Genomic DNA, 12,401 nt, shown 5'->3' with positions numbered 1-12,401 from the left:
GTGTTTTACCTTGATCTTGTCTGGCAATCGATATATATAGAATAATAGGTAGTTTTGCCTAATATTTTCACTGATACAGCCAGTACGCTGATACTCGAAAATATTAATCAGTAAGATCAAAGGGGAATTATACGAATTACCGATAAAGGAGATTTATCATCGGTAATTATAAATACGGTTACCTTGATTTATCTTGGTTTTCTAAATATCTGTTACCCAATTAATATATTTATCTGAAAGTTCTGCTCTAATTGATATTCTGTTATTATTACAAAAATGAATAATTAGTATAAAAATATTAAAAATAAAATGCAGATTAAGTCACTAAAACCATCAAACATGCTAGCATTCACATAGAATCCTATAGATATAAACATTGATTGGTTACCTGGGAAATCAGTATGAATGACTGAAAGGTGTATAAATCATTTACAGGCTTACCAATGATAATGTCATGCTGCTGTCATAGGTATATAGCGGAAAAACATTGCTGATGCTAATTGAAAGATGATTGAGTTTCTTCAGGAATTTAATGTTGTCCTGATTTAAGTTAATTAAAGGATCTTAAATAGGTTTTCTAAATAAATTGAGAATTCTTGTTATTTGGGTCCATTCGTCCACAAAACGGAAGCATTTTTCTATTTAGAAAATGTCAATTGTGGTGAAAATTGAGAGGACAAAAACCTACTTAAGTTGCTTTAATAACTAGAAAACAGAATTGTCTATCAAGGTGATATAATTAAAAGGACCACGCCAAATATACCAAGCTGGATACGTGTGGAAGTTGCGTTTTTAAGACCGCTAAACGTTTAAAACATACGATGTTAAAAACATCAAAGAAGAATTCGATCGCACCTCTTGTAACAAGGAAACCGGATGTAGAAAAGGCAATAAAACATCCATCGTTTTTCGGACAAGCCGTTAAACTGCATTTGTTTAAAGTCTATGTTATATGTACCTTATCAGTGATAGTCATTCTTGGAATATCAACTTTTATCATATCAATGAATATTCGAAATTACACCTCTGCTGACGGAAGTCTAGAAATAATTAAGATAACAAAAGAAGACATTGATACATTTCTTGATCTTCTATTAGGAGTAACTGCAAAATGTGTACTTAAAATCGTGATTGACAACTCCTCAATTGTTTACGATATGAATGCCATTGCTATTTCAAACTTCAATGATATGTGTAACTCAACAGTTATTCCGTCAAAATTCCGGAATTTATGCAACGCCACTGTTTTTGAGATGTGCACCAACGACACGTCTTATCAAATGGAACTTATGATCGAAAGCGCCCTTATTCTCCTTCAGAATAATTTAGAACGTATCCATTTTGAAAATCCTTCTCAATTTGTATATTTCTACAGTCTTGTAAAGTCCGGGACTTTTTGTATTCTTGAAACATATCATTGTGCATCTTCTATATCAACTATCAGTGATGCTCAGCACGTGAGATACTTTTACATGAAAAATAATGCCTTACATGACGTTAAGGATTTTAACTTATTGAAAAATTTTGATAACAAAGCTATTACAAAAATTGAGAATGAAACATGTCAACAATTTATTCACAACGAAACCTTATTTTCTGAGCACTTACTTGTGTTAAACAACATACTTGTTGATATCCGATCAGCTTTAGATAAACTACGAAATGAAATTGATACAAATACACGTTCAAAGGAGTCATTCTATATAGGACAAATTGTATCAGTTATAATTATGTGCATTTTTACCGCCGCCATGTTAATTGCTGTTGTTCAAACATCAAAGATAATGAATAAATGTATGGTAACATTTGCAGAGGAATATCAAATCAAAACGGAAGAGTTAGATAAAGAAAAACAGGTTGCAGAAGATCTTCTGTTCAAAATGATACCAAAATCTGTTGTTTCACATCTCCGTAGTAAAAATGGTCATGTTTTTGCAGAAACTTTTGATTCCGTGTCAATTTTCTTCAGTGACGTCGTTGGTTTCACAGAAATAGCTGCTTCAAGTAGCCCCATGCAGGTATAGTTTTTCCTATTATATTTTGTTATTTTCATGTTTTTTCAACAAAAAGTCTATTATTTATCTTTGAAAAAGGTAGGTCAAATGTTTAATTTACTCTTTCAAATGATGGTAACCTAGTGTTTATGAAAATAGATTAAAGTGTTTATGGATATTTGATAAATCTTTCCAGTAAATAGGTATTCAAACTCCAAACGATTTCATTTAATATTTTTGATTAAAGCTCATTTAGAGCACCAAGTTTAGAATAAAAATATATATCCTTACAAGCGCTTAATCATAAAAGACAGTTGACGGATACCAAAGGGATGCTTTTACCCATTAGGAGATGACATATTTACAAACCAATAGCAACACAAATATTCAAAACAAAAAAGCAAACAAACAAACAACAGCATATATTTTGTTGTTGATTCGGGTCACATGAATATAATAAATATCAAGAATATTCAAACACTTCCAAAATTGTATGTATATATTCAAAAGAAATTGTGTGTCATCTTTGAATTAGATTTTAAATTACGACCTTGATGCTTGTCATTTTTCCCCACTCGAAATTAAATAAAAAATAAATGGTGAAAATTGGTAAAAATTAAACATTTAAACCTAATAAATTTTTTGATTTCTTCTTAGATTTGAGAGCATTGAATTAAAATGTCACCATCTGATAGACCTTTTCTATTATTATGAATTGTTATTTGTTGTTCATTCTCTTCGTGAAGGAGAAATAACTTTGACATCAGAGGAGATTTGTGATGTCTGGTGAATTATGATAGTTATAAATCTATTTGTATTTCCAAATATTTTCTTTCAATCATAACATTTTTTTTTTATCAATAACAACGTTTCACATTAAAAGCGTGTGTTTGTTTGTTTTTGATGCGTTTTGTTATTTGATTTTGCCATGTGATTATGGACTTTCCGTATTGATTTTCCTCTGAGTTCAGTATTTTTGTGATTTTACTTTTTACTATAATAATTGAACTGCGATCGGTATAATACAAAAATAAGCTAAGTAAAGCTAATTAGACACACTAAAAGTGGATTGTATTCATAAATATTCCCAATTACTGGTACTATAATTTATAATGAACAGTTTGTGACATAATTTGATATTTATGACAATGAAAAGGATACGTGTTGCGCCTGTTGCTACATTTCCTCTGTCAATGACATCGCATTACCTCGATCTTATGTTATTGGTGTTTTTTTATTCGGTCCCGATTTTGTTCCAACTAAAAGACATTTAGGAAAATACAAGTTTATTCATTGAAATAACCTGCCCGAACTTGAAGTATTCAGCCTGGTCATATACGAACATTGCATGCGATATGAGCTTAAAATGCATAGCATAAACTTTGTGTGATCTACAAATGTCTTAGTTTATCGTGAGTGTATAATAAAGGCAACAGTAGTATACCGCTGTTCAAAACTCATAAATCCATGGACAAAAAACAAAATCGGGGTAACAAACTAAAACCGAGGGAAACGCATTAAATATAAGAGGAGAACAATGACACAACACCGAAAAGCAACACACACAGAAACGGACCAAGCATCAGACAAAACACCACGAGAATAACAAATATAACATGAAAACCAAATACATGAATTTGGGATAAACAAGTACCGTGTCACGTCTTATCTTAATATCTCAAAAATAAGAGAAAACAAACGATACAACATTAAAATGCAAAATTTAAGTTTATCGTGAGTGTATCTCGCAACAAGTATAGTTCATGCGGTTACCTTAAATATATTTCCCTTTTCGTGTATGCCAAACGTATTTTGCGAGTTATTTTAAACATCTGTAAATTACAACTGTTGTTTTTTGTATATGAGTTCAGTAAGTGATTCGTTCTTCGTTTGGTATGTTTGTACTGAATTATGAGTAATAAGCTCCGTAAGCAATGATTAGTGTATGGGACATTCAAACTCATAAGTCGAAAATTTAGTGAGAACTAAAAAAGAAAAATAGCACCAGAAAAAAACAATAGTACACTACACACAACATAGAAAACTAAAGCCTGAGCAACAACTCTTGCAGGTAAAGTTGACCTTTTGATTTTGCTTTCAAATATTCGACTTTGAGCGTTTCTGACGAAGGTAAATCAAGAAATGTTTTTCGGACGCATGGCATTTATAGCGTGCACACAGAGGAATAACGCTCTTGTCTTAAAGTTGAGATATATTGATACATTTACTTACCTCGCAGTGGCGGATCCAGAAATTTTCATAAGTGGGGGCCCACTTACTGACCTAAGAGGGAGCCCGCTACGGTCACGCTTCAGTGATTCCTTATATAAGCAACCATTTTTTTTCCCAAAAAGGGGGGGCGGGCCCCCTGCCCCCCTAAATCCGCCTCTGCCTCGGGTGTAAAGAATCATCTCGGAATACTCGTTTGTAAAAATACAATAACAGATCTAAGATTTCTTGTGAAATTTGAGGGAAATTCGATTATCAATACACCAGTGGCATTTCTAAAAGTGTTGTAATTTGTTTTGAATCATATCAGGTGGCTTATAACTAAACAAGACATAATTATTCTTGGTTTTATTAAGAATTTTAGTTTCCTTGTGAAATCTGATTCTCATTTAACAATATTAATTGTAAAACAACGTTACCAACAGAAGAGATTTGAGATGCCTTTTTTACATGATTATTTTTAAATTATCCAAATTGACACGTTTTGTTCAATTGACGAAATAATCATTTGTTCTAATTATAGAAAAGATTTAAGGTTTTTCATGATATATATTTCAAAATACAATTAATATCTATTAAATGTGTTACATATACTATACTAAAGTCATTGCCAAGAATATTTGTTCGTCAAGAATATTTGTCTCTCCCATGTAATGCTCCAATGATAATGACATTGTGTTATTTTAATGTTATGTAACTCAATTTTGCGTTTTTCAATTCACCAGGCTTCATCTTAGTAAATCAAGTTCACACAGTTAGACAATCTGTGTCTGTTTCTCCGTTGTTATAATTTCTACGGATATACATATTAACCCTGTAATAATAACAAATAAGATTTTAGATGAAAAGGTAAAATATGAATACTTTTGGACTCTTGAATTCGAAATTCAAAAGATCTAATAGATAAAACAAATAACTGTCAAAGTTCTCCATATAATATTAGTTTTTAAGACATCAACTCTATAATTTTCGAAGTTTTAAATTGTCTTTACAATTTTGCAATGCGAAGAAAAACGTCTTACATGTAGAGAAATAAAGCATCAAATTACCCTCACAGAAATCAACGCGACTAGATATATGCTCTTTTGATCTCCACAGTAATGAGTTTTTTTGTAATATTCACATTGTTTAATCTTATTACGTCACGAGACTGTGCAAGTTATATCATGAAAACAAACGACGAAGAAGGAATATGGCTAAATAAAGGAAACAGTAATATACCGCTGTTCGAAATTCATAAATCGATTAAGAAAAAAACAAATCCGGGTTACAAACTAAAACTGAGAGAAACACATCAAATATAACAACAACACAACATAAAATCAACATAAAAATGTAACAAACACAGAAACGAACAAAAATATAACAATGGCAATTTTCTTGACTTGGTACAGGAAATTTCAATAAATTTTTTTTTTTATGTTGAACCTGGTTTTGTGGCATGCCAAACCTCCCTCGTTTATGGCAATGTTACATATAACATGAAAATGACAATATTACATGAAAGGTTTACAATACAAATAAATGGGAGAACATATAGGACAGTGAAACACACGAATCATAGCTAACAAAAGGTGCCAGGTTTAAAATGTAATACTCCAGACGCGCGCCTCGTCCATACATGGCCAAACCGAATATTTTTCCTTCTTTTATTAGCTAACAGCAACAAAAGACAACCTACAAATTAGAAGCGCCTAAATTGGAAATATGTAGTTACTGCGTGCGAAAGAGTTAAACGGACGCGTTGCGAGTGCTAAATCATCTCCGAACCAAAGACAGTAGTGTTGGTGAGTTTAACTGACGCGTTGCGAGTGTTAAATCGTCTCCGAACCTAAGACAGTAGTGTTGGTGAGTTTAACTGACGCGTTGCGAGTGCTAAATCATCTCCGAACCTAAGACAGTAGTGTTGGTGAGTTGAACTGACGCGTTGCGAGTGCTAAATCATCTCCGAACCTAAGACAGTAGTGTTGGTGAGTTGAACTGACGCGTTGCGAGTGCTAAATCATCTCTGAACCTAAGACAGTAGTGTTGGTGAGTTTAACTGACGCGGTGTGAGTGCTAAATCATCTCTGAACCTAAGACAGTAGTGTTGGTGAGTTTAACTGACGCGTTGCGAGTGCTAAATCATCTCCGAACCTAAGACAGTAGTGTTGGTGAGTTTAACTGACGCGTTGCGAGTGCTAAATCATCTCCGAACCTAAGACAGTAGTGTTGGTGAGTTTAACTGACGCGTTGCGAGTGCTAAATCATCTCCAAACCTAAGACAGTAGTGTTGGTGAGTTTAACTGACGCGTTGCGAGTGCTACATCATCACCGAACCTAAGACAGTAGTGTTTGTGAGTTTAATAACTGACGCGTTGCGAGTGCTAAATCATCTCTTAACCAAAGACAAAAGTGATGATGCGTTATACTGGCGCGTTGTGTATATTAATTCCCCCCAAAAATATTGTTTGGTTATTTGTAACATATTTTTTACTAATACAATTGCCGAGGTAATTTACTTATCAAGTATATTTGTTTCTCCCTTGGTCATAGAAATGTATTTCACCTCTGATGACGACATTGTATTATTTTTAAGTTTTGCATTTCTAATTCGCTATTTTTCATCGTGGCAAATCAAGTTCCCTCAGTGAGACAATCTTTGTCCGTTTCTCTGTTGAAATTAATAGTCAGTTCCTAATTTCTTTGAATATAGATATAAGAAGATGTGCTATGAGTGCCAGTGAGACAATTTTTCATCCGATTTACAATTTGTAAAAATAAAATCGTATTAGGTTCAACACAGAGCCTTAGCTTACACCGAACACCCAACAAGATATAAAGGGTCCTAAAAATGACTAGTGTAAAACTATTCAATCGGGAAAATCAACGTTTTAATCTGTAAAAATAAGGAGAAACAAGAAACACTTATGAAACATATCAACAAACGACAGCTACTGAAGATCAGGTTCCTGACTTATGACAGGTGCGAACAATTGCAGCAGTTTTAAACTTTTTATAGTATCATCCATACCATTACCCGAAACAATAGTTAAACATGTGTTTTGTCATTTGATTTTGCCATGTGATTAGGGACTTTCCGATTGAATTTTCCTCGGAGTTCATATTTTTGTGATTTAATGTTTTTTTAATATAAGGGTGACGGACTTAAGTACTATTTTCTAATTTTATCATTATAATTTCAAATTGTGTTATTATAATGTTGCAATGCGACATGGTACGTCTTGATAGAGAAATATGTAGAGAAAATGCTTTCCACAGTATAGATTGTATTCTGTTTCGTTGACATGGTTTAATCTTATTATGTCTTAACACTGTGTTTATACTTAGGAATAAAGAATTCTTTACATATGATACAAACACAATGGAAAAAAATTACAGATGTGAAATCAAACGGCCTGAATTGCTACAAAAGGAATAAGGGATCAGACTAACAGCAACCAATGCCAACCACTAAATTAAAGGTTTTTTAAATGGAAATATGTATAAACGGAAAGGGACGAATTAAACTGTCGCGTTGTGAGCGCTTACTCTCCTCCTATCATACGACAGTAGTATGAAAACATAAGAACGCATTTCAAACATTAATACAAAACTAATGTACTCATTTTAAAGGACAACAAACCTTAAAAAACAACAAGAATAGAAAAACACACAAAGTGCTGATCTAAGATTATTAGCAATTACGGATAGCTAGTTAGAAACTAATATCAATCACGTTCTGTAAGAAAACCTTGTTCACTTTCGTATAGTAATAGTATACCTTTATCTAAATATATGCTGTTATTTAACGTTGAAGTATTGATTTGGGTATTCAATAATATAGCATAGTTACACTGTTCATTAGGAAAATCTTTTAAACAGCCGAATTAAATATTTTCTTACAAATTCTATTACCAAGCAAAGTTAATAACCAGAAATGCATTGATTTCCTTTTGAAAAATTTCTTTTAATCGTCGTTTTATATTAGAGCCTATTGATATTATCAAATTAACTTGAATAGTTTCAATGTTGATTAAGCAAGGCATTAGTAGAACGTGTAATTTAGGATAAATCAGTATCACGTGTATTGTCATGTGTCTTAGATAAAAATTGTCTGCACTTTTTGTCCTAATTTTTTTTTAAATCTGTATAATTATGTAATTTTTAGTGGCTGTTACATGTACAATAACATTAGGCATTCGTATCTTAATGCAATAGTTCTGTGTTGAAATTTTGCTGCCGAATCAAAAATCAAAAAACATCTTAAAAGAATTATACCCATATACGTGTCCACCTTCCTAAAAATCACTTAGATTGGCAATTGCATAATCTTAACAAGGTACAGCACTTTATGATGCATGTTATGATTTGCAACATTTTACAGTACACAACATCTATGAATGTAACTTTATCAAGCGTGACTTCGAAATGTCTGCATCAGCTCATGAATATAACAGTCTTCCTAGTACTACTGTGCTGTTTGCTCAATACAAACCCGTTGCATAATTTAACATACCATTTTAAAACAATTATTAAACATTTAGTTTTTGATGGACATAGAAAACAAACTCATCAATACGTGTACCAGCTTCACATTATGTACGCCAGACTACAAAAACTAATCGTTTACGCTCGAATAAACAAGTAAGCACATTTTCGAGTTTTGCATAGCCGTAGTCCTATAAATTATCGTTACGAATGTTTAGTTAAAAAACTGTAAATTTCATATAAAATATATAAGTTTAAATGAATAGATAGTATTACAAATTCACTAAAAGAAGAAGAAATTAGACTACAAAAGAGCAATTGTAACATGTTATCTGAATATCATTAATATAAATAGTTTATCTGTTTTTCATGTAATATGTAGATTAAACTTTCATTTAAAGTGTAGTATACATACTAGTATTATCAAATCATGTTACTTACTAAAATTCGACTGACAAGGAGAACAAATTGAGACATTTGTAAGCGTGAAACGTGAAAGTCAAAATTTGGTGTCGTGAAAACGGGAATTGAGGTCTAGCGGGACCCCGGAAATGACAGAAAATGAGAATTGCTTACGTACACAGTGTAAGCGGGATACGGGAATCTGACAAAACAGTAAGCGGGATCCGGGATTGGAACCCTTAAATCATGATACAATGACAACCTAATCGATATAAGTTGTGTGCTAATCAACAAGCAGTTATGGTTTATTTGAACATACTTTAAGGAAATATGTTCACGCATCTTAATTTTTATTTTTTGGAAGAATAAATGATTTAGGCAAATAGATGGCTTTTGACAATCGTTACCATCATTATGTGTTTTTCATTTAAATTGAAGTACTAGTATATAAGATATGTGCATAAAATCGTAACCGCATATCTACATCGATTGAAACCTTATGTGAAAGAAAACGTCCTACTAGAATTATTATTTTTTTTATATTTGTAAATTAGTGTCGCTCGCCCTACTAATATGGTTATTAGTTAGAGCTTTTTTCATTTAAAACTAAAACAGGGGCGAAATCTACCAGAGGGACAGTCACACTAATAAATTGAAAATAAACTGACAAAGCCATTGCTAAAAATGAAAAAGACAAACAGACAGATAATAGTACACATACCACAACATAGAAAAAATTAAGGCTAAGCAACACGAACCCCACAAAAAAAAACTTTGGTGATCTCAAGTTCTCCGGAAGGGAAATCAGATCCTAATTCACATGTGGCACCCGTCGTGTTGACTTTGTTAGTACAGACCCGGTATGTAGTCTAATTCGATAGGTCACATTCGTAAATAGGGAAGGGGATTGTAGTTACGACGTTAGGAACGTAAAAGTCGACAGCACGATATAATAAAGAAATGTCAGACGAAATACCAGAATGTCACAGTGGTGATTAAGAGCTATACATTCATGAAGTAAAGACTACAGTATGTCGGGGGGAAAATAAATAACAAATTTCAATGAACTACAGATTGAGTAATATAGAACCTGCTACAATCCAATTGACTCTATGTACTCAATTTTGATATCACCGAATGCGCTCCATCACTGCAATTATACTTACATGGCGGGTGCAATGAATGGAGCGGCACCTTTAGGACATGGTTGTATTATTCCCAGTTTTGGCGGGGGTCATTTTACTCTTTTTCATAGTTTTTTGTAGATTGCTGTTTTTTCTTTTCTGCAAAGGCATTGTCCTTTTTTCTTCAACTTATAATTTGTTTGTCCAATTTGTACCTTTTGCTTCATTGTGTTTATGTGAAAATCGAGAGCAAATATCTTCGTCTTATGGGATCAATAAAAATCTATCTTTCCGGCATAGCATTTGCATATTAAGATAATTTTGAAAGCATGGCAATTTTGAAAGCATGGCAATTTTTGATTTTTGATCGATACTAGTGCATGTGTGAATTTTGTTTTATTTTCTTTTAATGAAAAATAGCACGAAGGATTTATCTTTTAATTGCTAGAAAATAAGCCTTCAATTTGTTTCTTTTTTATTTGGTAAACTGTCAGAATGCGTGATAAAGAAATATCAATTTTCTCTATATATATTTAAACCCATCTTCATATAAAACTTACACTTCCTTTATTGGAGTAATAATCAATGATGTATTGAAATCTTACTTATGGTAATATTGATATAATTTCAACAAGACAGTTCAATATCAAACTATATGGTATATATATCTATCTATAAGTATGTTTATACCTTTGATGTGAAGAAAGTTCGTCTTAGAACATTGACAAATGTATCCTGTTTACATAACATTCATATGTAAAGTATGAATAAAATGATATTCAGACATAATGTTAAAAAAAATACAAAATGAACTTTGTGCACTTTATTTTGATACTTTGTTTTATTTTGTGTTGAACAAATAGTTTGGTGACACGAAAAATTTACCTATTTTTCCATAATAGCCAGATTTTGTCATGACGTTTTGAAATGTTGGGATTCCCATGGATCTTTTTATATTAGTTTTTTAGAATGTGTACAGGAAATTGAATACTTAAGTACTTTGAACATAAGGAAATTATGTATTATCTTGTTTTAATTATGAGCGTTATACCTTTTTATGTAACTATTGGAAGCCAATGATATTGATAAATCAACTGTTTAAATTTGTAGACACATGTTGATTTCCAGTTGAAACTATTCAAAGGAAAGGAAGTGGAGTTAAATAGCGCATCCAAGCTTACCCTTGAACATGCCTGTAAGGCCCGGTGTTTTTGTCGTGTTTGGGGGGAAATCCCTGTTTCTGGCTTTATCAGTGGTCTACTCAATAAGATGTCTATTGGTGTATTATTAGGTTTTTTTGTTGTATTTCGTATTTTATATCGGTCCACAATATTCCGTCTGACAACCTATCAGACAAATGATGCTAATAGATATATTTAAAATTGAGAATGGAAATGGGGAATGTGTCAAAGAGACAACAACCCGACCAAATAAAAAAACAACAGCAGAAGGTCACCATCAGGTCTTCAATGTAGCGAGAAATACCCGCACCCGGAGGCGTCCTTCAGCTGGCCCCTAAACAAATATATACTAGTTCAGTGATAATTTGTTTTTTAAAAACACATCTCATGTAAGGGTCGTTATTAAGACAATTCTATAAATTTATCAGTTTTCAGTCTTTGTTTAATCATCACTGCAATGGCTTTCCTTTCATGATTCCAAATAAAGAGTGGCGTAATGCGGCGATAATCGTTGCGAAGTAGCATCGTGACTGATCTCAACAAATGCAAGGTGATCAGTTTTTATATGAAAATATATACATATAATTGCAGCAGTAGTATACCACTGTTAAAAAGTCATAGATCGTTTAACAGAAAACAAATCCAGATCACAAACTAAAACCAAGGGAAACACATTAACAATAAGAGGAATATAACGGAACAACAGAAACACTGAATTGCAACAAAAACAAAAACCAATACAACATACATAGAAAGGAACTATATATTTGATAACAACTGCCATATTCCTTATTTGATACAGGTGTTTTAATGAATTCTTTAATTTCGTGAAAATAAAAGATAATCTAGATATCAGTGTTCTGGAAAATAAGGCAGTAATATCCCGCATAAAGATTGTTTTATTAATTCTACATAGAAATATTATAGACACCACTGCATCTAGTAACCAAATTCTATCAAACAAAAACATGGTTTATGGCCTCCGACTGTTTTTTTTTATT

General features: G+C 32.3%; 1 protein-coding gene across 1 annotated transcript in view; it reads left to right on the top strand.

Moving 5' to 3' along the window:
* Positions 1 to 821: 821 nt before the first annotated feature.
* LOC134692292 (soluble guanylate cyclase gcy-33-like) overlaps positions 822 to 12,401 on the top strand; it is a 30,708-nt gene continuing 19,128 nt past the window's right edge. The window contains exon 1 of the mRNA XM_063552741.1: positions 822 to 2,018. Coding sequence (XP_063408811.1) covers positions 822 to 2,018 — 1,197 coding nt within the window. The remainder of the gene's footprint in view (positions 2,019 to 12,401) is intronic.

The sequence above is a fragment of the Mytilus trossulus genome, chromosome 12 (assembly GCF_036588685.1).
Source record: "Mytilus trossulus isolate FHL-02 chromosome 12, PNRI_Mtr1.1.1.hap1, whole genome shotgun sequence".
Lineage (NCBI taxonomy): Eukaryota > Metazoa > Mollusca > Bivalvia > Mytilida > Mytilidae > Mytilus > Mytilus trossulus.
The sequence above is the reverse complement of the archived record's forward strand: the minus strand, read 5'-3'. Positions and strand labels throughout refer to the sequence as shown.